Source organism: Sciurus carolinensis, chromosome 16 (genome assembly GCF_902686445.1).
Source record: "Sciurus carolinensis chromosome 16, mSciCar1.2, whole genome shotgun sequence".
Taxonomy (NCBI): Eukaryota; Metazoa; Chordata; class Mammalia; order Rodentia; family Sciuridae; genus Sciurus; species Sciurus carolinensis.
Window position 1 is genome coordinate 44,379,302 of NC_062228.1, and position 26,533 is coordinate 44,405,834.

General features: G+C 40.2%; 2 protein-coding genes across 6 annotated transcripts; one reads left to right on the plus strand and one right to left on the minus strand.

Moving 5' to 3' along the window:
* Positions 1-700: 700 nt before the first annotated feature.
* Positions 701-24,998, minus strand: Znf793 (zinc finger protein 793). 5 transcript variants are annotated; one of them, XM_047527589.1, is made up of 7 exons: positions 24,848-24,998; positions 23,676-23,805; positions 15,890-16,099; positions 8,445-8,505; positions 5,625-5,760; positions 4,765-4,860; positions 701-2,443 (listed from the first exon to the last, which is right to left on the minus strand). In XM_047527589.1, exons 4-7 carry the CDS (start codon positions 8,457-8,459, stop codon positions 1,461-1,463), a joined length of 1,230 nt encoding a protein of 409 aa, XP_047383545.1. In that variant the 5' UTR covers positions 8,460-8,505; positions 15,890-16,099; positions 23,676-23,805; positions 24,848-24,998; the 3' UTR covers positions 701-1,460. The 5 variants fall into 5 exon arrangements, with proteins under 5 accessions (XP_047383545.1, XP_047383547.1, XP_047383546.1 ...); XM_047527591.1 differs by lacking the exon at positions 24,848-24,998 and adding an exon at positions 24,569-24,632; XM_047527590.1 differs by lacking the exon at positions 24,848-24,998 and adding an exon at positions 24,481-24,613.
* LOC124966421 (ephrin-A1-like) lies at positions 13,006-14,053 on the plus strand. The gene has a single exon (XM_047527677.1). The coding sequence runs from the start codon at positions 13,021-13,023 to the stop codon at positions 13,447-13,449; it is 429 nt and encodes a 142-aa protein (XP_047383633.1). The 5' UTR covers positions 13,006-13,020; the 3' UTR covers positions 13,450-14,053.
* Positions 24,999-26,533: the final 1,535 nt, after the last annotated feature.

Here is a 26,533-nt window from a genome sequence, read left to right on the forward strand (position 1 = left end):
TTAGAGATAGGGTCTCACTAAGTTGCTGAAGCTGGCTTTGAACTTCTGATCCTTCTGCCTCAGCCTCCCAAATTGCTGGGATTACAGGTGTATACGACCATGCCCAGATTCAAGTTTTCTATTTCATACTGCAATTTATATAACCCATAGTTTGCTAGAGATGATCCATTTCCTTTAAAACATGTTTATTTAGAGTTATACAAGGTAGTTTTATCATTCTTTTTATCATGTCTCAATCTATTATGTCCTTTTCTCACCCAGACCAGGCAATCATACAGGGAGGCAAATCTTGAAACATGGATTTCAACTCAATTTCTTTTCTTATATGGACAACATGGCAGCTCAAGGAAGCACACGCTTCTTAAACACTGGAATGATGGAAAACTTGGGGTATAGTGTCCAGGACAATCACAATGAAAAGTATGGGGGAGAAAAGTGAATGCTACATTAATTTGCAATTTAAAAAAAGAAATTCCACTTCACTGATTTCTGCATGAAACATTCTAAATTCTAAGACCTGTACAAAAGGTATCTCTTATGCTGGGCGTGGTGGTGCATGCCTGAAATCCCAGTGACTCTGGAGGCTTAAGCAGGAAGATCCCAAATTTGAGGTCAACCTCAGCAATTTAGCAAGACCCTGTCTCAAAAAAAAAAAAAAAAAAAAAAAGAAAAAGAAAAAAAAGTGGCTCTTCTAAGTTGCTAAAAGATACTTTAAGCAAGACCAAGAAAATATAGTGTCCATTATAACAGGGTAACACTAGCTTTTGTCAAATATTGTGCTGAGTAATGAAGTTTACAGTGTTTTGTTTATCCAATATCAGGATAGTAAACTATTTCTTAGCTTTCATTTTCAACACTTTTAGTAAAGTTTGTGGCTGACATCAAAAGACATTAAAAACATTGCTTTATTATTCAGAAAAGGGGTCAAAACAACTGCTTTAGCCATTTATATTTATTACAAACAAGGTAGAGAAAATGTAGCTGGTGTAATGTTAAAGTTCTTAAAATAGTTGGCTGCAGTATTATTTTTTAAATTGTTAATACAATAAAAGATACTGGTGATATTAAAAATGGAAAACTTTGGTAAATTGCACTCTAATATACTATTTGACATAGGGTTTGATAGTCACAATTTATATTAAATTCACATTCACAATTCTAAAATACAAATAATTCTTCTTATGCAGCTCACTGAGGAAAGTACCATATATACTTCTAAGTCTCTTTGTATACATTTTGTATTCTGTTGGCATTCTATTTAGTACATTTTTAAACTCTTCTCTGCCAGAGTCACCATGTATATATCTCATAGAGTATTCTCTCTAGTCTTTTTTATATGTTCATATTACAACTGGAGCATGGTTTCTCTTGCAATAAAACCCTTTGTCCAAATTCATTAAATTGGTTAGATTTCTCCTACACATGAATTCCTCCATACCCAATGAAGCTCTGTATCTTGCTCAAGACTTTCCCACAATTATTAAATTTTCATTCCTGTAGGCATTCTTCCGAGCATGAATTTTCTGATGTCTACTGAGGTTTGGCTTCTGGTAGAAAGCTTTGCCACATTCATTACAACCATAGGGTTTTTCTCCTGTGTGAGTCCTCCAGTGTTTATTGAGGCATGACTTCTGGCTGAAACATTTCCCACATTCTCTGCAACGATAGGGTCTTTCTCCTGTGTGCATTTTTCGGTGTACATTGAGATATGATTTCTCCCCAAATGACTTCCCACACTCACTACACACAAAGGGTCTCTCTCCTGTATGTGTTCTCTGATGTTCTGTGCGATGTGACTTTTGGGTGAAGGCTTTCCCACAAAAAAAGCATTCAAAGGGTCTTACCCCAGTGTGAATTCTCTGGTGCTTAATAAGTGTTGACTTATGTGAAAAGGCTTTCCCACAGTCAGTGCATCCATAAGGCTTCTCCCCTGTGTGACTTCTCTGATGTCTAATGAATTCAGACTTGTAGCAGAAGGCTTTCCCACACTCACTACAGACATGGGGTTTCTCTGTAGGTGGAACCCTCTTTGGTCTGTACACAAGAGAACTGGTTGCTGCTGGTTTATACATAACTGCCGGATTACAGCTGAGAGTCTTCTTACAAAGATGGCAACCCCAGGGCTTTTCTCCATTAGATCTTCTATCATGGTCTGTACGCTGTACCAATTTCTCATATCCATAACATCTGTCTTGCTTTTTTGCATAGTTTCTCTTACAACAAATCAAGTTTAAATTATGGTTCAAACTCTTTCCATAAGAATCCCAGTTATTAGGGCTTTGAATTGAAGAAAAAAGATCAGTGCTCAAAAGTGGTATTTTCCCAAACTTATTACATTCATGGGGCTTTCCCTTGGGCAATGTTTTCTTGCTGGTGAATGCACCTTGGCCCAAAAGCATATCTTGCTGTCTATTCCTCTGGATATTAACTTGCCAGAAGTCTTCTGGAGAAAGTACAAGTGAATCATCCCTTATGAATATCTGTTCTTATTATGATCTGGAATAAAACTACTTTAGAAATGTCCTCAAAATTTAAAGGGTTTGCAGTACATGAATAGAATGAATGATAACCAAAGAGCACAATATAGGGAAGAGTGTCCTAGGAGTAGTGAGCACAAAATAGAATGGAGTACATATACAGAAATAATTTCAAAGGTGGGATGATACAGAGCAGGGGTTGGCAATGTGGATTTTTTTGTTTTGTTTTGTTTGTTTTTTGCTATACTGGGGATTAAACCCCACCATACTCTACCACTGAGCTATAGCCTCATCTATTTTTGTTTTTCACTTTTTTGAGATAATATCTCACTAAGTTGCCCAGGCTGGACTTGACCTCATGATCCTCCTGTCTCAGACTCCTGAGTAGCTGGGATTATAGATATGCTTGTGGTAATCTTGTCCTTTAAGAGCCAAAGAGTGAATATTTAAGGCTTTGTGGACCATATGGTCTTTGTCACAATTAGTCAACTGTAGCAGAAAAACACAGACAAAATGTAAACATAAGACTATGGCTGTGTTTCAATAAAACTTTATTCACAAAAATAAGTGGCTGATCTGTAAGCCATGGTTTGCTGAACCCTGTTTAGAAATAAAGTTTAAGCATTATATAGAACCTTGCCATTCAATGTGAGGTCTTTAAGAGGAAAATTTAGCCTTATTTGGGAATTTGCTAGATATGTCTAATCTCAGACCCTGTCCCAGATCTACTAAATCAGAATCTATTTTAGCAAAATGCCTAAATGATTAACATGTCAGAGTTTGACAAGCACTGATACAGCAGTTATTACAGAGTTTATCCTGTTAGGCTATAAATAGCAACATACTCTAAGGCTACTGTATTTTAGTAATCTGTTTCTTTTATAATCTTATTAATTTTATTTTTATATGTAAAAAAATGGGTCTTAAACACATGGACTTCTTAATGGCACAAAAACAATTAAGAACCCCTGACTTAAAGATATGCAGGCATGAGAAACACTAGATGTGATTTTAGGAGATGTCAGTGAGAAGTGGGGAGAAAGCCATTTCTAAAAAAAGAAAGAAAACCAGTATATGTGGAAAGAACAATTAGAGTGGAAGAAGGAGATTTTAAATGAGCACACATTGGCAAAGCTCTGGAATGAAAGCAAGGTGAAGCTGGGTGCTACGGTGCACGCCTATAATTCCAGCTCCATGGAAGACTGAGGCAGAAGGATCGCAAGTTTGAGGTTGGTCTAGGCAATCTGGCAAGGCCCTATTCTCGACAAAAAATTTTGGTAAAGCAGCCCTGGAAATCTCTAGAGTGAAAAAAAAAAAGGAGGAGGAGGAGGAGAAAGAAGGTAAGCAAGCAAGGTGTGAGACAATATGAGGGATAGCAAGGACAAATAATGACTTTAGTTTTTACATACAAAGAACAGGGTAAATGGACACACCTGTGGAAATGATTCACAGACTGGCAAAATGGGAGCTGGGTGGCACAAGGGTAAAAAAGTGACCCATAAGGCAAAGGGACTAGTTATGAGCATCGTGTGGTCTCAAAATGGATGAGTTCTTTAAAGGAGTGACATGAGGAGGAAGAGAACCAACTTATGGAAACCAGGAAAAGCAGCCCCTTGGCAGGAAAAGGTTGGTGTAGAGAACACATGACATTCAGAAGGCAAAGTTGATAAGGTACATTTTGTGGAATTTGCAATTATAAAATTCTCAAAAGAGGGAGAATAGTTGACAGCCAGGTTATCATGGTTTCAGGAAGATAGATGGGCAGTTTTATGAAGCAGAAATATACCCCAGAGGACACCAAATGTAGAGGTTAGGAGTAGTGTGGTTCAGAAGCCTGAGGACCTGGGTTCCAATTCTTGCTCTGTCCCTTACTTGTATGTTCTCTTATTGTTTCCTAATTTGTGAATGAGGTAATAAAGGGGTAATAAAGGTGTTGTAAGGGTTAAATCAGTTGATCCATGTAAAGTGCTCAGAGAAGACCATGGCACATGGAGAACATGGAGTGCCATCCCACAATTCTGATTATTTGTAAGAACACCTGAATGTGAAAGAGGTGTACATGACCTCAAGAGATAGAGGATAGAGGAAGGGAGGTGGACCAAGTACATAAGGGCAGGGCTGAAATTTAAAGTAGAGGTGGAAGGAACATCCAGGTAGGTGTGGTGGGGACACATGGAGGTCAAAGGGTCATCAAGAAGGCTGAAATGTTCAGAAAAATGACCCTAAACAAAACTTCAAAGGTGCCGGCTTCCCCAGGTACCCCTTTTGCTAGATTTATCGCACTTACCCTGACAATGGCAGCCTGGGCACGCTGCCTCACAAATCCATGGTGCTTCTTCCTGCTCCAGCCTGAGGATCACATCTGGTTTGGTGCCTTCATAACCTGTTCCAGGAAAATGATCCAGATTTGGGGATGAGCTCCTTGGTCTTCAAGCAGCTCTGAACGCGGCACAAAAAATATTGTACTTGGGAGTGTATATATACACCTCATCCAGAACCAGTGGAGTTAGTAACCTAGGATGATTGAAAATTGGGCAAAACCCACTGAGGCAGCACAGTGCAAGGGTTAGGAATGTATTCTGTAGCCAGGCTGCTGGGATCAAATTCTGGCTCCACTAGGTACTGAGAAGGTGACTCTGGGCAAATTAGTACACCTCTGTGTGCCTCAGTTTCCAAAAGTGCAAAATAATGGTACTGAAAAGTACTTACCTCATAAAGCTTTTCAAAAAAGGTTTATTTCTAATCTTTTCTTGCTTTCAGACTTTGGGCTACAGTGTGATGGATATGGCTAATGTTTTTTAAAAAAATCCAATATTATGACTTTGAAATGCCACTACACTATGTAGATAAAGAAATACTATGGAAAAGTTAAAGTAACATGTTTAAGAAGGTGACTGAATCTATATACTTTTAAAATGCTAGTGTCGGGGTATTTGTTCCACTGAAGTTACCTTCGGAGTGGTCTTCTGGCATCGATTACTAGGAAAAGGTTCAGAAGTGCTTCTACTGTAGTTACAAAATGGTATCCTGCCAGTCTGGTGGCACACATCTGTAACCCCAGCAACTTGGGAGGCTGAGGCAGGAGGTCAGCCTTGGTAACTGAGCAAGGTAGGTATGTTCTGAATTATATAGTGAAGCTGTTCTTACCCACTGAGACCAGGTTACTGTAGGTCTCCAGCATCACATCCCGATATAAGGCCCTCTGAGAAGGATTCAGCCGGCGCCACTCCTCTTGAGTAAAGCCCACAACCACATCTTTGAATGACACGGGTCTCTGCTGAAGCTGAAATGAGAGTAAATTATGTGGAAAACTGTTGGAGGAGGCAGATGATGTTGACTTATAATGCTCAAGGTCAGAGCTTTTCAAGACCATCTACCTAGGATGCTCTTTCCTAGCTTATTCCTAGCTTTATGCTATATTTGGTGGAAAACATGAAAATCATGTTGGAAGCCACCCACCAACTGTCATTCATACTTTGAGTCAACAACCCACAGTGTGTGGTCTACTGCTGGTTGCTGGGAACACAATGATGGATGGTTCCTGACCTCATGGGGCTCACTGTCTGGCACAGGGAGAGCACTTTGTGGAATCATCAGCATGGAAGCGTCATGACAGCTGTAATGGCAGGACACATGTGGTCACACTGTAGCATGCAAAGAAGTAACTGGTCCATTAAAATTTTCAGGGTCTGGTTAGGCTTCAGAGCTCAGGGATATGTGGAGTGGAGTCTTTCTATAGGAAGATGAAGAAACTGCACTCCTTGCAGGGAACAGCGTGAACAAAGGCATGGAGGCAAAAGAGTGATTTTGAAGGTGGCAAGTTACTCAACAACACAGGCAAAGTACACAAAGGGCTTCGAGTGATGAGATGATGAAGTGTGTGCACAAAGCGCATGTTGGGAGGCCACGGTGAGTCCTTTTCATTCTGTGTGAAGTGGTGTAAAGTAATTCTAAGCAGACTGGAAAGTTAAGGGTGCATATTGTATTCCCAGAGTAACCACTAAAATCATAATGCGAAGAGGTACAGTTGAAATGAAGTGGAGTTCTAAAAGATGTTCAATTAGTCCACACACATGTGCACGTGCGCACGCACACACACACACACACACACACACACACACAAGAAAAAAAAAGAAGAAACAGAAGATGTACACCCCTGTAATCTCAGTGACTGGGGAGGCTGAGGCAGAAGGATCACAAGTTCAAAGCCAGCTACGGCAATTTAGTGAGACTGTGTCTCAAAAAATCATGACTCTGTGATTAAACACCCCTGGATTCAATCCCAAGTACCACAAAAAATAAAATAAAATAAATAAAAAAGAAAGTAGACAGGAGGATTATAATCTGGTGTACTACTGCATAGCAGAGTAACTACAGTTAATGATAAAGTACTATATATTCAAAATAGCTAGAAGAGAGTTTTCAAAAGCTTTCATCACAAAAAAATGATAAATACATGAGGCAATGTATACTTTGCTGTTCCTGAGTCAACTTTGTTTTGGAGAGAGTTGGTCTCTTGTTGCTCATTTTAGGTGGACACCTAACATTATAAATGTGAATCACAAATGACAGGGGATTTAGAACTTCCTATGACTCTCACAACAATAGCAACACTGTCATATCACTGAGGAGCAAAGGACTCCAGCGTTTTTGTCCCCTGAAGAACAGGGGGTTTTGCTATTGGGCTGAGACACTTTCATGGGAAACACTAATGAACCTCTGTATTAAACTTATTTCTGCATTTATTACTGGTAAGGACTGTTTACCATACTACTGCTTCTCATACTTTTGGGTACAAGGATCACCCAGAGTCATTTAAAAATAGATTTGCAGGCCCACCCACAGAAAACCCCCTCCAGGAGGTCTGGGGTGGGGCCTTCCATTCTGTATTTCTAATAGTCTCGCAGGAGATACACACGGCATCTCTGTAACCAGCAGCACTGTTCTGCCTCAGTACATCAGGGAAATGTCTTCAAAAAGTACCTTGAAAAGCTAGTTTTCCCCTAGAGATATTCATGTTCTTCTTCCTCATGAGCAATGCCAATCATGGGATAATTTGTGTTTGCCTTTTTGTTGAGCTCCCAGGAAGATAACAGTTACTGACCTCTCGCTGGCTTCTCTGCTTTGTACATCTGTATTCCTAACAAGGAATGTTCCTTGCTTTGGTGCTCATAAGATCAAACTTGAAAACTACCTGAATGTCATACTCCATGTATTTATTCTCCATGAAGCATTATATATCTGGTTTTAAAAATGTTGTTCTCAGTACTAATATGTTTAAGTGTCTTTCCATCATGACTGTGTAGAGATGAGGCTGTGGTATTCCACCCAAATCCTCCTGAAAGACTGGATGCTACAAGCTCAAAAACTTTCTCAGATTTATCTTTGCCCAGTGGAAACTACCCAACCCAAGGTTCTCTCTCTTCTTTGGGGCAACCTACAATCAAAGGTTGATTTCAAAATACTAAAATCCCCTCACCTCAATCAGGGACAACATTGAGGGCCATCCCAGCTCCATAGTTTGTTTTAGTTTGTTTGTTTTATGGTACTGGGGGTTGAACCCAGGACCTTGAGCATGTCAGGCAAGTGCTCTACTACTGAACTACATCAACAGACCTTACTTTTCATTTATTTTTTAAATTTTGAGATAGGGTCTTGATAAATTGCAGAGGCTGGCCTCAAACTCCCACCTCTACTGGTATTACAGGTGTACTACCAGGCCCACTACTACCATGTTATGAGATCAGCTCAGGCCTCTGTTCAAAACTCCCTCTGCCCTTTCTCCTTTGCCTCAGAGGAGTTCCAAGAGCCCCCTCAATAAACCCTTTGTGCGAAAATCTCCATCTCCAAATCTGTTTTCCTGAGAATCAGCCCATGACAGTGTCTATGCTTATAATGGGTATTTTAATTTTTTTCTAGGACACTTTCCCCAAGAAGGAAAATTTGGTTACTTAATGTCATACTCACCTGGTACTCGAACATTTTCTGCTGTTCTTGGAAAAAGAGTGGAGACCTGTGAAGGTAGAGACTGGGAGGAAAAGGATGGAAGAAGAACAGAAAACAGCTGTGAAGATCATATCTGCCTTGGAACTTGCAAATTCTTCTGTTTTAAATCACTGTGGTAGAAAAATAAAATGACTACCATTCAAGTCAGAATGTTAATGCATAAAACAGACCTTCTAAGAAGTAAAAGCTTCTACCAAAGAATAAATGAAAGTTAAAAAAAAAACAAAAACCCTTGAAATTAAATAATTAGACCTAAATTCTGAACAAGGGATAATTTATGAAAATATTACAAAGAATCCAAAGAAAAACTAACTGTAAAACAGTAAAATATTCTCAAACTATGGTCATAAATAATTAATGGAAAGCTACACCTTGTTGTCATTAAAAATAATTTTAAAAAATAAATAACTTTCAAAGCCAGGTGCAGTGGCATACACCTATAGTCCCAGTTACCCAGGGGGTTGACACAGGAGGATCACTTGAGCCCGGGAATACAAGGCCAGCCTGGGCAACACAGTGAGAACTCCATCCCCAAAAACAAAAACAAAAAAAAACAATTTCTAACATAAAACAGTTATGTTGCTTTTAACCCATATGTTTAAGAAATACTATGGCTTAAAAAATTATACAAGCAAAATGGCAAATTATAGTTTTAAGAGTATAAGTAAACATTTTGTGATATACCTGAATGTTTAATGTTAGAACTGTGTTAAAATCACCAAAATAATAAGGTCTATATTTTCATATTAGGTTTTTCATGTCTATTCTCACTGAAGTTATCTGGGGTGATGTCCCCTGTACTAGAAAAACCTAATGTTCCCTGCTAGTATCCAGATTATTACCTCTATCACTCTACCTCTAATTTTCACTAAATAGAAATGGAACTCCTTAGAAAATGGCTGAGTCCACATCTGAAACAAGATATACCTCCACAGTCTTGAGAGAATCAGAAAGCAAGGATACTACCTCAGTGGGTGGGTCATGGCAAGGGACACAGGAGTTGGTCACAAGAAAGACTAACTATAAGGAAGAGTGTTAAAAGAAAAGTGGTCCTGTCTACAGAAGCTAAACATACGAATACCTTATGGGCTGGTGCTGTCATATGAGTGCACGTGTCACAGAATTTTAGCCTATAAAAACTATAAAAACTATCAATTGGGCTGGGGAGATAGCTCAGTTGGTAAAGTGCTTGCCTTGCAAGCAAAGGCCCTGCGTTCAATCCCCAGCACTGAAAAAAAAAAAAAAAAAACTATGAATTTGCAGTGGTATCTTAAAATCACAATATTAAAACCTCTTCTTTCTTAAAATATCTGATATTGTAATTATCTGCTGACGATTATCCATGTATTAGGAAATATGGAAACAAGTTGGCATAAATCACTAATAAAGAATGTTCAGTTTTTCACTCACAGGAGTACACTACGTCATGATCTATAGGCTGGAAATGAAAAGCCACATCTAGGAACAACAAGAGCTCTCACACAAGGCTGGTGAGAATGCAAACTGGTTTAGCCATTTTGGAAAATTATTTGGCTAAAGATGAACCTAAAATCCCCTATCTCAGCAGTTCTACCTGCTGGATATATACCAGAGTAATAAATGTGTACTGTCCACACAAGACTGTGGAGAGCATTTTTAATCACTATAAACTATCCTAGACCTTGCCTGGGAAAACTGGAAAAATTATGGTACATCCATACAATGGAATTGACTGGGACTGGGGTGTAGCTCAAAGGAAGAGAATGTGCTTAACATTTATGAGACTCTGGGTTCAAGCCCCAGGACCGACATAAATTAAATTTAATAAATAAATAAAAATGATAACACATCCTTATAGACCCAGCTACTTGGGAAGCTGAGGTGGGAGAATCAGTTGAGTCCACCAATTGGAGACCAGCTTTGCAACATAGCAAGACTTCATCTCAAAAACGAAAAACAGGAAAAACAAAAACAAAAACATGAACCGTCCTGACAGCCACGAAACAACACAGATATACAAATTCCACAGACATTATATCAAATGGAAAAAGTCAAACATAGGTGACAACATAGTGTATGGTTCTATTTCTATGAAGTTCTAGGATAGTTAAAACAATGGGGTTGTGGCCCAGTGGTAGAGTGTTTGCCTAGCATGTATGAGGCACTGGGTTCAATTCAGTGACAACAGTCAGAATTGGGGAGACATATCAGCTGAGACGGGCTGAGGACTCATCTAAGATTGGGGTCAGAAAACTTTTTCTTTAAAGGGCCGACAGTAAATATTTAGGCTTTGTGAGTCAGATGCTGTTCGTTGCAACTACTCATTTCCACTTCATAGTAAGAAAGCAGTCACAGACAATAGTATATAAAGAAATAAGTGTGGTTATATTCTAATAAAACTTCCGTTACAAAAACAAAAGGCAGGTCAGATTTGGCTTGCAGATCATAGTTTTCAACCATAGTTCTAAGACGATGAAAATGCTAATTCAAGTGGTGGTTACAGGATTTACATATGTTTAAAAATTCATCAAGTTGCTGGGCATGGTGATGGTGCATGCCCATAATTCCAGTTACTTGAGAGGCTGAGACTAAGGAGGACTAAGTTTGATGCCAGTCCAGACAATGTCTCAAAATAAAATAAACGAGTCTGTAGCTCAGTGGTGGAGCACTTGCCCAGCATGCACAAGGTCCTGGGTTCAATCCCCAGAACCTTCCCCCCAGATTTATCAAGTTGTACATTTAAGATGTGAATATTTTGTTCTATATATTTCATACCTCAGTAAAAGAGAAAGGGAAAAAGAAAAGGAAAGATAAGACTAAACCCACATTTTGGTTTGCCTAGAATTGATTTCAAGGCAGAAAAACCATATCACTAATATGGGGGCAAGAAGAGCTTGTATCCTGATTAGCAATCTTGATCTGCAGGCCTGAAGGCCAAAAATTCAAACTTCATTACCCCACAGCAGACTTCCACTGCTAAATCCAAATTCATTAACCAAATTCTGTTCCCCACAGAAGTTATAACTAAAAGGCAAAACCCAAAAAACCCTGAAAAAAATTCAAGAATTTAAAAAATTGTCAGGTGTAGTGGCACATGCCTGTAATCTTAGCAATTTGGGAGACCAAGACAGGAGGATCTCAAGTTCGAGGTCAGCCTCAGCAATTTAGTACAACCTAAGCAACTTAGCAAGACCCTGTCTCAAAATAAAAAATAAAAAGGGCTGGGGATATAGCCCAGTAGTAAAGTATACCTGGGTTCAATCCTCCAGTACCAAATATGTATGTGTATGATATGGAATGCAATTAAATATTAACAATGACTCAATTTAGGTACAATATTTCTTACTCTAATCCAGAATCATAAAACACACTCTTCACTATTTGCATATTTATTGTCCAGCGACTTTTTTCATCATGAGAAAATCCACAGGAGTTTGAAAATGGAGGGTGGTTCTTTGAAAGAACTGAAGTATTGAATAAGAATTGACCTGGCAAGAAAGACCTGGGACCCTCCAGGTTGGGGCAATTAATCCAATTCTCTGTCTAAGAGAGAATGCTTCCTCCTTCGCTTCACAAGGCTTGGTTACCCAGCTTCTGCCTGGTCACCAGAGCTTCAGGGTTCCAGTTGAATGAAACATAGCAAATGTGCTGGCCTGAAAGACCCAAATATCAGTGTATGGGCTCTAGCTGTGTTCATTTAGGTCTGTAACTTGGGTAAAATCACTTCCTTCAGCTTTAAATGAGATGATGGCATCAACAGATGCTAACTAGGGCTATGGTGTGGCTCAGTGGTACAGCACATGCCTAGCATGTGTGAGGCACTGGGTTTGATTCTCGGCACTACACAAAAATAAATAAATAAAATAAAATAAAGGCATTGTGTCTATTTACAACTAAAATTTTTTTAAAAAAATAGATGCTAACTAAAACCACTGGTGAAAGTTGGATGAGAAATAATTACATAAGCCTGATATGGTGGCATGCACCTGTAATCCCAGGGACTCAAGAGGCTAAGGCAAGAGGATCACAAGGTAGAGGCCAGCCTCAGCAACTCAGTGAAGCCCTAAGCAACTTATTGAGATCCTATCTTAAAATAAAAAATTAAAATGACTGGGACTGCAGTTCAGCAGTAAAATGCACCTGGGTTCAATCCCCAGTAACAAAACAAAGGACCTAGTATTTAATAATATGAAAGGAAAAATATAAGCTTTAACCTGGACAAACCTGGCATTCATTATCTTAAGCAGTTAATATCACCAGTAAGAAGATATATGACAGTATGTGATTCCTGTACTGTGAAAGATACAACATTCCTTCTGTGGCATTCTTGCCCCAAATTCATATTTTAATGTTATCATGAGCAAACATCAGACAAAATCATATCGAGTGACACTCTATAAAATAACTGACCTAGAGGAGAAGGCAACCTCAGGTCTGAGAACAGCATTTCTTCACAGGGAGGTTCTAGGATGAGGACTACACAATACATGTACGACTGAATGACTACGTGGACATTATCTGTCCTCATTATGAGGATGACTCTGTAGCAGAAGCTGCCATGGAGCGGTACACACTGTACCTAGTGGAGCATCAGGAATATGGGATATGTCAGCCCCAACCCAAGGACCAGATCCGTTGGCGGTGCAACCAGCCCAATGCCAAACATGGCCCAGAGAAGCTGTCTGAAAAGATTCAGCCCTTCACATCTTTACCCTTAATCCAGGAATTCAAGGAGGGACACAGCTACTACTACTTCTCTGTACCCATCAACCCCCTAGAAAACCACTGCCTGAAGTTGAAGGTGGCAGTCAACGGCAAAATCACTCACAGTCCTCAGGCTCATGCCAATCCACAGGAGAAGAGACTTTCAGCAGATGACCCAGCGGTACAGGTTCTACATAGCATCGGTTATAGTGCTGCCCCACACCTCTTCCCTCTTGCTTGGACTGTACTGCTCTTGCCACTTCTTCTTCTGCAAACCCAGTGAAGATGTATGCCACACTTGGCTTAAGGATTGGAACTGGACCAAGGAGCCAGGGACAGGCACACCTCATGCGTCCTGGGGCCTGTCTCAAAGCTTCAGCCCTGGGAACCACTCCCACACAAGCACAGGCTGCTACCCAGCAGCCTCAAAACGGGTCAGTATTAAGGGTTTCAACCCAAAGGAAGTCAACCAGCCTGACAGTGCCATTCCCCTACTTCAGAGAGATGGAGAAAGAAGTGGGGACAGTACTTTCCCTGCTGTTCCTGCCTTTATGCCAAAGAAACAAACTTTCCCAATATGGCCCCTTATGAGGGTCCAACAGGAACAGAGCTAGAAGGGGCCTGAGGCCATGTAGATGGACAGTGAGTCTGGCAAAGATGCCCCTCCCAGAGAGAGCCAGGATGCCCAGATGAAATGACTGAAGGAAAAACAAGAGACAGTTTCCTGCATGGGAGCCAGGTACAGGAGAGGCAGCATGCTTGGGCTGACCCAGCATCTCCCAGCAAGACTTCTGTCTGTGGGGCTGCCACAGTGAGGTTTGTAGCCAGGCACTGCATCCTCCTCCCAGGATTGGGTCACCACTACCTGGAGCTGTGCCAGCAGGGAAGCTGTGCCAACCTGTTCTTAGTGTAGCTTAAAGGGCAGGGCCCACATGTATAATATCTGTATATAAACTTGTGTGTATCTGCTGATTTCTACAACAGGAGTTTTTTTATACAGTATTCTTTGTCTCAAAATAAAGCATCGTGTTGGTTTTAAAAAAAATAAAAATAAAAAAAATAACTGACCTATACTCTTTAAAAATGTCCACTTCATGTAAGACAAAGGCCAAGGATCTGCTCCTGATCATAGAAGTCTAAGGGCTGGGCATCCCAACTACTCAGGAGGCTGAGGTAAGATTGCAAGTTCCAGGTCAGCTTGGGCAATGTAGTGAAATGCTGTCTCAAAAAAATAAAATTAAATTAAATTTTAAAAAATTTTTAAAAACTGGAGAGTGCTTGAGCATGCATATAGTCCTGGGATCAATCATCAGTACACAAAAGGAAGGTGGGGAGAGAGGTAAGAAAGAGGAGACACTAAAGTGATGTCAGCTACAGGCAGCATGTGATCCTGATTGGATTCTGGAACAGAAAAACAAAAATTGCTATAAAATGACATTATTAGCTGACCTGTGAATATAGACTGTGGCTTAGACAATAGCACTAAATCAATGTTAACTGCCTCATTCTGAAAACTGCTGGCTATGTGAATATTCTCATTCTTGGGAAATAGGCACTAAGGTATTGATGGGTAAAGGAGTATCATGTCTGCAACTTAGCTAAAATAGTTGAAGTAAAAGGTAAGAATTATACACACACACACACACACACACACACACACACACATATAAAACAGTCACATATCACAGAGAGCATATACACACAAGTACACACACAGGTTTACCTAGATGAATCTTTATAAAGGATACATAAGTAATCTCTTTTAAGTTTTCCAAATAAAAAATAATTTCCAAATAAAACTAATTTAAAAAATTATAGACACAGTAGGTCTGCAGATCCTGGTACTACGACCATTCTGAGATTTCAGGGATTTTCCTGCCACTAGGTCAGGACAGAGTGAATTCCCCATACTCCCAGAGGCCAAGTGAGGTGGCACAAATCACAAGTGGCCAGATCCCAACCTACAGGATAGTCGAATGCAAAGTTGGACAAATGTGCATCTGAAAGAACATGCCTATCGGGCTGGGGCTGTAGCTCCATGGTAGAGCACTTGCCTAGCACATGTGGGGCACTGGGTTAGATCCTCAGCACCACATAAAAGTCCATCAACAACTAAAAAAAACATTTAAAAAAAAAGAACATGTCTATCACACTTGCAATGTGACTATAGCCTTCTCTGCCTCTCCCTCTCTCTTGATCTCCCTGGATCTTGGGGGTCAATTCTTCTCTCATCATTTAGTCACAGACAGTCCATAGAAGGAGTAAAGGAGTAACACCCTTAAGTTGGTTCTTGCTTAGCTTCTGGCTCAGGGATGATGCTATTTCCTCATACCTGGCAGTGTTGGCTGTGGCAAGAAGTCTGGGACTGCCGGGTGCGGTGGCACACACCTGTAACTCCAGTGGCTCAGGAGGCTGAGACAGGAGGATGGCAAGTTCAAAGCCAGCCTTAGTAAGGCCCTAAGCAACTCAGAGAGATTCTGTCTCTAAATAAAATATAAAAACGGACTAGCGATGTGGGCTCAGTGGTTAAGTGCCCCTGGGTTCAATCCCCAGTACAAAAAAAAAGTAGTAGTAGTAGTAGTAGTAGTACTAGTAGTAGTCTGGGACCTCAGTGACCCCCTCATAAGAGGATTTTTGTCCCAAGGATCCTCCTCCTAGACCAGATGGGGTCTTTTACCTGGCCTGCCAAGCACTGACAGTTTCATCTCGCAACAGCTACTCACCCTTAGCTGCAGCCCCTGGCAGGGCCTTCTGCAGGCTTGGACAAAGTTCTGAGGCCCTGAGGGCTGGCAGGAGCTGGATAGCCCTGCTGTCCAGCAAGACGGAAGGATTCAAAGGTCTGCAGGGCACCCAGGAACTGAAGATAAGCAGATCCCTTGGTGAGTATCATCCAACTCTCCTCTCCCAAATATTCCTGGCCTCAGGGGGAAAGCCTGCAGAGACCCATGGAGAAGAACATGGATGAGTGACAGTTCCATTCTGGGCTTGAGTATTTCCACAAAGACCCTGAGCCTTTGAAGCCAAGAATTTCTCTGACTGCTAGAATCTAGGTCAAACACTTTCCCTCCGTAGGCCCATTTCCTTATCTGTAGAAAGAGGAAGAGGCTATCACACAGAGACTCAGGAGCCAGACAGCCTGGGTTCAAACACAGTCTCTAACATTTATTGGTGGGTGACAATGCATGAACTACTTAGTCACTGTGAATCTCAGTTTCCCCATCACTTATTTCTTATTTTTCCCTTCTTTGACTTACAATGAGAGAAGACATTTTTCTCATATATTGTTCATTTGTCTTTTAAAAACAATCTATTATGCTCTTTTTTGTTTGTTTTTTGATACCAGGGATTGAACCCAGAGGTGCTTAACCACTGAGCTACATCCCAGCCCTCTTTATTTTTTATTTTGAGACAGGGTCTCACTAAGTTGATTAGCACCTTGTTAAGTTGCTGAGATTGGCCTCAAACTTGCAATCCTTTTGCCTCAGCCTTCAGAGTCACTGGGATTACAGGCATGTGCTATCATGCCTGGCTCTATGTTCTTTCGTTTTTGTTAAGAGGAGTTTGTTTTAGGGGTCACAGTTTCAGAGGTCTTAGACCATAGACACAGCTGACTCCATTCTTTGGAGCTGGAGGTGAGGTACAACATCATGGTTGAAGAATGTGGTGGAGAAAGCAGCTGGGAACATGGCACCAGGAAGCAGAGAGAGAGCTGTCTTCACTGTGACAAAATACAGACCCCAGAAGCATGCCCCCAATGACCCACCTCCTCCAGCTACACACTATCTGCTTATAGTCACCACCCAGTTAATCCCTCTCAGAGGATTAACACACTGATTGGGTGATGGCTGTCATAACCCAATCATTTCACCTCTAAGCCTTCTTGCATTGTCTCACAAGTGAGCTTTTGGGAGACAGCTCATATCTAAATCATAACATTACACCCCTGGCTCCCAAAAGTTCATGTCTATCTCACAAGGCAAAATACATTTAATCTATTTCCAAGAGTCCCCACAATCTCAACAGTTCCAAGATTGCCCAAAAAGTCCAAGTCCAAAGTCTCCTCTGAGACTCGAGACCAATTTTTAGCATAAGCCCCTGTAAAAATCAAAAGCAAGTTACAAATATCCAATATATGAAGGTACAGAATAAACATCTCCATTCCACAAGGGAGAAATAGGGGCACAGAAAGAAGGAATGGGACCAAAGCAAGACTGAAATCCAGATTGGTAAACAAAGTCCTGTAGTTCATGTCCAGCATCTGGGGCATATAGCACTGTGATGTTCTCTCCAAGGGCTTGTATAGCTCCACCCCATGGCTTTGCTGGATGCAGTCCACGTGGCCTCTCTCTTGGCTTGTGTCTGCTTGGTTCCTGCAGCTTTCCTTGGCAGACATTCCACAGCACTGGCATTTCTTAGTCTCGGGGGTCTCCTCCACAGCTTTGGCTTCCTTCTCACATCTCCACGCAATGCCCTCTCAGAGACTGCACAGGGACCTCACCCTGCTATAGCCTGCCTGGCCCCTCAGTCCTCCCTCTGAAATCTTGGTGGAAACCTCCATAATCCCCTAACTCCCACATCCTGCATTCCTGCAGAACCAGCACCATATGGTTGGCACCAAGGTCTGCCAACATCTCTAGCAGTAGCCAAGCCTCCTGGGACCAAGCCTTCAGCAGCCTCTCAGTATCTGGGTGGCTGAGCATGGTGAAACAACTTCCTAGGTCCCTCTGTCTAGTCTCTTCTCAAAGGAACTTTTACTTTTACACCCTTGAACCTGAGATGAGTGTGGTCTTCCCAATTCTTGAGACATCCTCAAGCCATCTTTCTTATTATCTCTGGGCACAATCTTTGGCGTTTCTTTAGTGGCTGTACTGTCTTCAACAATCACATTCCTTAGCCCCAGTTTTAATGACACTTTTCTGCCCAAACTACAAGTGTTTCAAATCTTTCTGTTCCTATCACAATTAACTTAGCTAAAGGCTGCCTAAAGAACTAATTATTAGTATACTGGAAAAAAAAATGAGGTATAAGGAATTTCATCTTAGTTTTACTTTAAAAATAAAATATTGGAAGTAATAAAAATGTCCCAGGAATTAAAGAATGATCTGATAATGATAAGTTACAAAATGGAACATAATGTAGACATTAGAAATAATAACTGAAGTCTGGGGATATAGCTCAGTGGTAGCCTGCTTGCTCAGATGTGCAAGGCCCTGAGTTCAATCTCTAATACTGCAAACAACAAATAATGATAATAATGAGTATAAGGTAAAATCTGGGTGTGACAGTGTATACCTGTAGTCCCAGCTCCTCAGGAGGCTGAAGAAGGGGAATCACTTGAACCCAGGGGTTTGAGACCAGACCAGGAAACAGAGCAAGATTTTGTCTCAAAAACAAAACAAAACCAAGAAAGAAAGAAAAATGGACAAGTATACTACTCACTGACATGGAAGAACATTTGTGATATACACTGATGTAGGAATTATAAGTTACAACAAACAGTGTGAAAGCAAGATTCTATTTTTAAAATTATGTAAGTTTAGGGCCTGGGGTTGTGGCTCAGTGGTAGAGCTCTGCCTAGCATGTGTGAGGCACTGGGTTCAAACCTCAGCACCACATATAAATAAGTAAGTTAAACGTATTGTGTCCATCTACAACTAAAACTATTTTTGAAAAATTATTTAAAAAATTATTTAAGTCTGAAAATATTGATTGTTGTTTTCTGAGTGAAGGGATTGGAAGGAATTTCACTTCTTTTTAAAGACTAGTTTATTTTTCTTTTTTCCTTTTTGTTGTTGTTGATGGATCTTTATTTTATTTATTTATTTATATGTGGTACTGAGAATTGAACCCAGTGCCTCACACATGCTAGGCAAGTCCTCCACCAATGAGCCACAACCTCAGCCCAGGAATTTCACTTGTTGATGCTTTAATTTTTTGACTATCAAGATCCTCATGTTTATCTATTTATTTGAATATATATACTAAAGTCAATAGTAATAAGAGTAAAAACAATAAATCAAAGTAAGCATTTTCACCCAGGAATGCAACTGGTTCTTGGAAAAGAACAAATAAAACTATGACACATCTTAGAAACAGGATGTAGAAGTAGGAAAAAATAAACTGGGCTTGTATTTATTAGGCCCTGACCTTAAATAAGGCACTGAGTTATTTCCACATATTGACTCATTCAATCCTCACACTACCCTCTCAGCCAGGTACTACTCCATTTACAGACAGGACATGGTGCCCCAGAGAGGTGAAGTAATTAGGCAGCACTGAGATTCAGATCCACTTTGTCTGACTGTAGATGGTGTGCTTTTAGTTTCTGTCTTGCTATCTCTCCAAGTGAAGATGGGTTTCTCTTCTTCTTTTTTTAAAAATATTTTTAGTTGTAGATGGACACAATACTTTTATTTTATTTATTTTTATGCAGTTGAGGATTGAACCCAGTGCCTCATACATGGTAGGCAGTACCACTGAGTGCTGTACCACTCAGCCACAACCCAGCCCCTAGGTTTCTTAAAGAATGATACAATACCTGATATGCACATTGAATTGAACTAAAATCACCTCAACCCTTTGATTCTAAAATATGAAGTAACTGGGGACAGATGGTGAAACTATGAAGAATTTTTTTCTCAATATGTTTTCTTATGAAGGTCTGAGCTTTGACTCCCCATCCAGCATAACATTTTTAAAGTTTTGTTAAGTTTCAAATCTGCAGTCCCCATTTTAATTTATTTTATTTTTCTGGTACTGCAGATTGAACCCAGGGGCACTTTACCACTGAGCTACATCCCCAGTAGCTCATTTAATTGTTTATTTTGAGACAGGATCTCACTAAATTGCCAAGGCTACCTTTGAACTTGCAATCCTCCTGCCTCACCCTCCTGAGTAACTGGGATTATAGGCGTGTGCCACTTGACTATATCCCCTATTTTATATGTATAAAGGACATATTAGTACATTTGTACAAATAAATGCAGAGAGGATAAAGGAAAACTTCTATAACAAGGTAGAAGGAAAGATGTAATTACAAAATCACCATTTGGCAACCATAATAATAGTAATTCAGGCCAGAATCACCATGGATTCTTGCCTAACACTAGTGGAAGAAACTTTGAGGTTATTGACATGGTTTCAAATGATCTCTCCATAAATTACTTATTAATATAATTTTATAGAGGAGAAGTCTGGCGGACATAATCTTAACCAAGTGATTACAGTTAACATCATCATTAATGTGACAAATCAACACCGTGTACTTGATGGAGTACCTTGAAAAGGATACAACGTCACTTTGGTGATATTCTTGTCAAAGATACACAACATGACTGATTATGAGAAAAAATCAGAAAAATTCAAATTGAGATACATCCTGTAAAAATAACTGGCCTGCACTCCTCATAAATGTTATGATTAAAAATGATAAAATATAATGACTGAGAAAATTGTCCAAATTAAAGTAGTTCTATTGTGCTATAGGTACAGATCAGTGATAAGAGTGTTTGCCTAGCACACTCGAGACTCTTGGTTCTATCCCCAACGCTAGAAAACAAACAACCAAAAACAAAATAAAATAAAACAAAACAAAAAAACAAGGATTCTAAAGAATCATGTAATCCTGGATTAGAATCCAGAACCACAGAGAACAGTTGCCATAAAAGACATTACTGGAGGCTAGGGTTGTGGCTCAGTGGCAGAGCGCCTCCCTGGCCTGTGTGAGGCACTGGGTTCAATCCTCAGCATCACATATAAAACAATAAATAAAAAATAAAGATATTGTGTCCATCTACAACCAAAATTATTTTTTTTAAAAAAAAGCCATTACTGGGACAAGTGGAGAAATCTAAATAAGGCCTGCGATTAGATAATAATATTTTAATTTTAACATTTATGCTTTCAATAATTTTATTGGGGTCATGTAAGAAAATGTTCTTATATTTAAGGAGTTCATAAGGGTAAAGGATCATGTCTACAAATTACCATCACATGGATCATAGAACATATGTGCACATATATACAGGGAAAAAGAAATTATTTGCACATATGCCAAAATGTTAACAGAATCTGAATGAAAGGTGTAACAGGAATTTTTGTCCTATTTTTGTAACTTTTCTAAGTCTGAAATTATTTTAAAATGGAAAAAAGACACACAAAGAGAAAAAAAAAAATCAAGAGTGCCCTAATTGGTGGGATGGATTTCTCAGCAAAGGAAGCAATCAATAATGTGAAAAGGGAGCCTACAGAGTGGGAGAAAATCTTTTCCACACACACTTAAGAGAGAGCACTAATCTCCAAAATGTATAAAGAACTTAAAAAACTTAACATGAAAAATACAAAGAACACAATCAATAAATGGGCTAAGGAACTGGGGCAGACACTTTACAGAAGATATACAGGTGATCAACAAATATATGAAAAAGGGTTCAACATCTCTAGTAATTAGAGAAATGTAAATCAAAATCAAAGATTTCATCTCACTCTGATTAGAATGGCTATTATTAAGAATATAAGCAATAATAGGTGTTGGCATGGATGTGGGGAAAAAGGTACACTCATACATTGCTGGCGGAGTTGCAAATTGGTGTAGTCATTCTGGAAAGCAGTATAGAGATTCCTCAGAAAACTGGGAACGGAACCACCATTTGACCCAGCTATTCTACTCCTCGGTTTATACCCGAAGGACTTAATGTCAGCATACTACAGTGATGCAGCCACATCAGTGTTCATAGCAGCTCAATTCACAACAGCTAGATTGTGGAGCCAACCTAGAAGCCCTTCAACAGATGAATGGATAAAGAAACTGGTATATATACACAATGGAATATTACTTAGCCATAAAGAAGAATAAAATTATGGCATTTGCAGGTACATGGATGGAGTTGGAGAGTATCATGCAAAGTGAGAAAAGTGAATCCCAAAAAATCAAAGGCTGAATATTTTCTCAGATAAGTGGATGATGATACATAACAGGGTGTGGGGTGGGGGTAAGAGAAGAATGGAGGATTGTGTAGAAGGAAGTGAGGGGAGGGGGAGAGGGAGGGAAGGAAAGATAGTGGAATGAGAAAAATATCATCACCCTCTGTACATGTATGATTACACAAATGGTGTGAATCTATATCACATACAGCCATAGAAATGAAAAGTTATACCCCATTTGTATACAGTGAATCAAAATGCAGTCTGTAAAAATAAAAATAAATAAAATTTAAAAAATAATACAAAATAAAATAAAAATGAGTGCCCTATTTGCGGCTGAGGATGTAGCTTGGTGGTAGAGTGCTTGCCTAGCATGTGCAAGATCTGGGTTCAATACCTAGTACAACCACAAGGGTGGGGGCGGTGGTAAAGAGAGTTCAATTAATAGAATTCAAAAACCGGTAAAACCAGCTTGTGATATTAGAAGTTGGGAGAAAGGATCTCATTGACTGGGTGACTAAAAGGGAGCATCATGAGGACCTTCAGGGTACTATAATACAGTTTTCAGATCTGAGCATATTAACCACCAGTGCTTCCTTTGTGACAATTCATTAAGCTATATATTTATGTTTTTTTATTTTTTTAATTTTTTTTAGTTCTGGTGGACACAATGCCTTTATTTCATTTATTTATTTTTATGCAGTGCTAAGGATCAAACCCAGTGCCTCACACATGCTAGGCAAGTGCTGTACCACTGAGCTACAGCCCCAGCCCCATGTTTATTTTGCATGCATCAAAAGGTTTATGCCAACAATTTTTTCAAAGAAAAATTATTTGCTCCCAAATGCAATACTGACCACAGTATAGGTAACAAAGGAAATCTGCTTGGAGAACAAGGAAATACTGAACTCCTTACTCTGTGCAACTGAAAAATACTCTCTGACCTTAATATTAAAACTTGACCTGTATGGTTTCTTAAAATACCTCCTGCCTTAGCTTCTAGCTTCCTTTGTTTCTTAAGACATTATAAGCATTGTGCTTTGTCTAAAGGTTACATAAGGACTGAATTGTTTTAAAATCAATTAAAATATTGTTTCAGCAATGCCCCCTTTCATTAGGCTAATGGTTAAAAATCTCCATTTACATTTTATTTGTAATCTTGTCTCAGCCATCTTAGTGACTATTAATTCAATTTTAACTTAATAAACAACAAATTTTTTTTTTCTTTGCGGTGTTGGGGATTGAACCCAGGGTCTTGTACTTGCAAGGCAAGCACTCTATCAACTGAGCTATCTCCCCAGCCCAATAAACAACAATTTCTAATAGTACCTTTAAGGGTTTTTTTTTTGTGGTTTTATCTTTATTGAATTGCTCTATCAGTACTCATATGAAACTGATTCATGGAAGTCAAACACACCATGCCTAAAAAGTACACAACAACATGAAATGACTCTTAGAACACGCAACTTCCAAAACTAGTTTCTTTTCCTGTGACAATTTATTTTTAAGCTGAGTCTAGATTAAAGCATTTTCCAAACTCAGTTTGCTCTTTCAGTCAAATCTTACATTATTATTTTAGATACTTACTCAGTAAACTCTTTGTTGTCTAACCACAGGCAAGGTCACACCCATCCTGGTTGTCTCCAAGTAAGAAACCAGGCTCACTCTTGGGATGCTGTCACAGATGGACATGTCATTATTTTTGCCAGAAAGAACACTAAAGGAAACATTAGAAGAAATATGCATCAAATTCCTGACAAGAGCAAAAGAAGCAATATATTTAATAGCGTATTACTTAAGATAAAGTTTACCATTTGATTTCTTTTAAAGCATTTTTATTACTGTGGGTAACTCTTAAAAGATGGGAGTTTCAAAAGAGTTTTTAGGTGGGCCTTGGCCAAAAGGGATCTGATGCAACCGGCTGCTCAGTGGAGCAGTGTCACAAGGGTGAAATGCTTTCCCATTATGCAGGGTGGAAGCCTCAAATTCTTGATTTTTCTGTCCCCTACCTTGAATTTCAGGGGCCTCCTCCTCATCAAACCCCATAAACGTCCTAATCATTGACATAACATGTTTCCTCTCATGGGCCCCAATCTCTAATCACAAGAGGTTCTTGTAGTCACTGATATTCTCATATGTACAAATATGACCACAGTTCAGATTACACAGATGGCCAGACAGCAAATTACATAGATCCCAATCATGAGTCCACACTTACTTCGACATTCCAATGATCCGGGATCAATTGCTGACCTCCATAGTCCCACCCCTTTCAATAACTCAGAGTACCAATCACTGATCCTCACTGATCCCTCTATTCTTCATTCCCAGATCTACAAAAGTTCAGTCATTAACACTCTAACCCCCAATGATAACGTAAAGTCTGAATCACCGATGGTCCGAAGCCCTAATGCACTCCACATCAATGCCTTCGAAGAACCCCACTTGGCCCCAGATCCATGAAGAACATTATAACTGACCACCATGCATCCAGTCAATCGAGATATTTCAAAGAGCCTTGGTTTATTAATTCCCACACATTCGCAGTCCATCTTCTTCACAGAGCCTCTGCCACTGACTCTTACAAACCTCCGCCCCCCACTACGGGTCCCCCACGAGACTCAGAACCCAATCACTGAACCCCTCAGTCACTTCGATATTGACCCTTACAGGTTCCCATAACTGACCCAGTCGGGCCACCGTAGTCCCCAGTCACCATACTAAACAGGTCCTGATGTTTGACTGTTTCTCACACTGACCATTCGCGTTTATCCTGGATCGGCGCCTTTCATCTACAACTGGTCACCCTACCACACGGCCTCACGGTGGTATAAGCTCTTCCCATCCTGAATGACCCGTGCGCAGGCTCAGTCGCGACTTACAGGTTGTCAGATGCTACCCGGTAACCTTCCAGAGAACAGGATTCTGGGGTTTCAGAGCTTTAATGGGAGGTACAATGGCGGCGCCTGCATGATGAACGCTGGGTGGGGGCGGCCATTTTTAGAACTCCACCGTACAACGCGTGTCTAAACTCTTTGCTAGACCAGGGATGCGGCTCTTAGGGAGAGAAGAGCCAAGTGCCCCTGGGTCTCTAAAACAGATGTCGCCGCTGCTTTTAGACACATACGCCCAAGCCTGCTGTGACCAATATGGCAGGATCCGGATCTCGAAGCTGAACTTTCTTTGTCTCCATTAGCCGGGACAGTGAAGATGGCCACACATATTTTTATGATTTCTTACGTGCAATGGGTGCGGCCGTCTCTTAGGAGGAACTCTCCTCCAGCAATATAAAACTTTTTCGGGGCCAGCCCTAAGACTTGGAGAACAACGAAGTGACTCGCACTCAGGGGACCTGAGGTGATCGGGGGAGTGGCGTGGCTTCACAGAGTGGGCGGTGCCGCAGAAGGGAGCAGGTTCGAAGTTCTTAACCAGTCACTGAAAAAAGAAAAATGTTGAAAGTGCTGTCGTTATCTTAGGTGGTTTGCTCCAGAATCCGACCTGAGACAAGAATGTAAAAGCAAGCAGTTAATTTTGGGACACTGAAACAGGAAGGAGGAAAACCAATAGAATGCATCAATGAGCAAATTGCCGGTGAGCAACGGGAGCTCTATTTTTGAAGAACCCAGAGAGATTGTGTAGAAATCACCTCCAAGTTGTCCCACCCAAGGGCCGATGAAGCTGAGACATGTATACAGCATCTCCCTTCCTTATTGTTTAAGGACTTTACGGGCGTTAAAGCCCCAGAATTTCCAGCCTGCTTCATGGGCTGTTCTCAGGTAGGGTATGTAGGTGCATGTAGTAAGAAGCCAGGGGTCTAAATCTGGGAATGGTGAGTGCCCTGGGGAGGAGCTCGGCATGAAAAGCATTCCCTAGATATTCCTTGAATATCACTTAAAGCAGTACTTGCACATCACAGGCATTGGAATATCTCTAGAAATGGTTGCTTTGTCCTATGACAATAGATTTTTTTAAGTATCCTAATTTCAACTGGTTATCATAGCAATGGGGTACAATCTCCAAAATGGTTTCCAATGATTCCTACCTCCTAGTATTCACCCACTGTGTACACCCCTTCCACATCATGCCAGGGTTGGTCTGTGAGACTAATACAGTACAGAAGCCATGGCACCTCACAGTTTAAATTAGGTTATAAAAGACATTTTAACTTGTCTTGAAGTGTTCCCACATACACACCCAAATAACTTACTGTGGGAGAAGTTAGTTGCCGTTTTCATCAGCTTTGTATAACTGTGATCAAAAAACCTGACAAGAACAACTTAGAAGGAAAAATTTTTTGAGGGCTCATGGTTTTAGAGGTCTCAGTTCATGATGGACCTACTCCGTAGCACCATAAAAATAAATAAAAACCCATCCATCTTTAGCAGCAGCCTTATACCTGACCATCAGAAAGTATGTGAGACATCAAATTTATGTTTGTTGTTTTA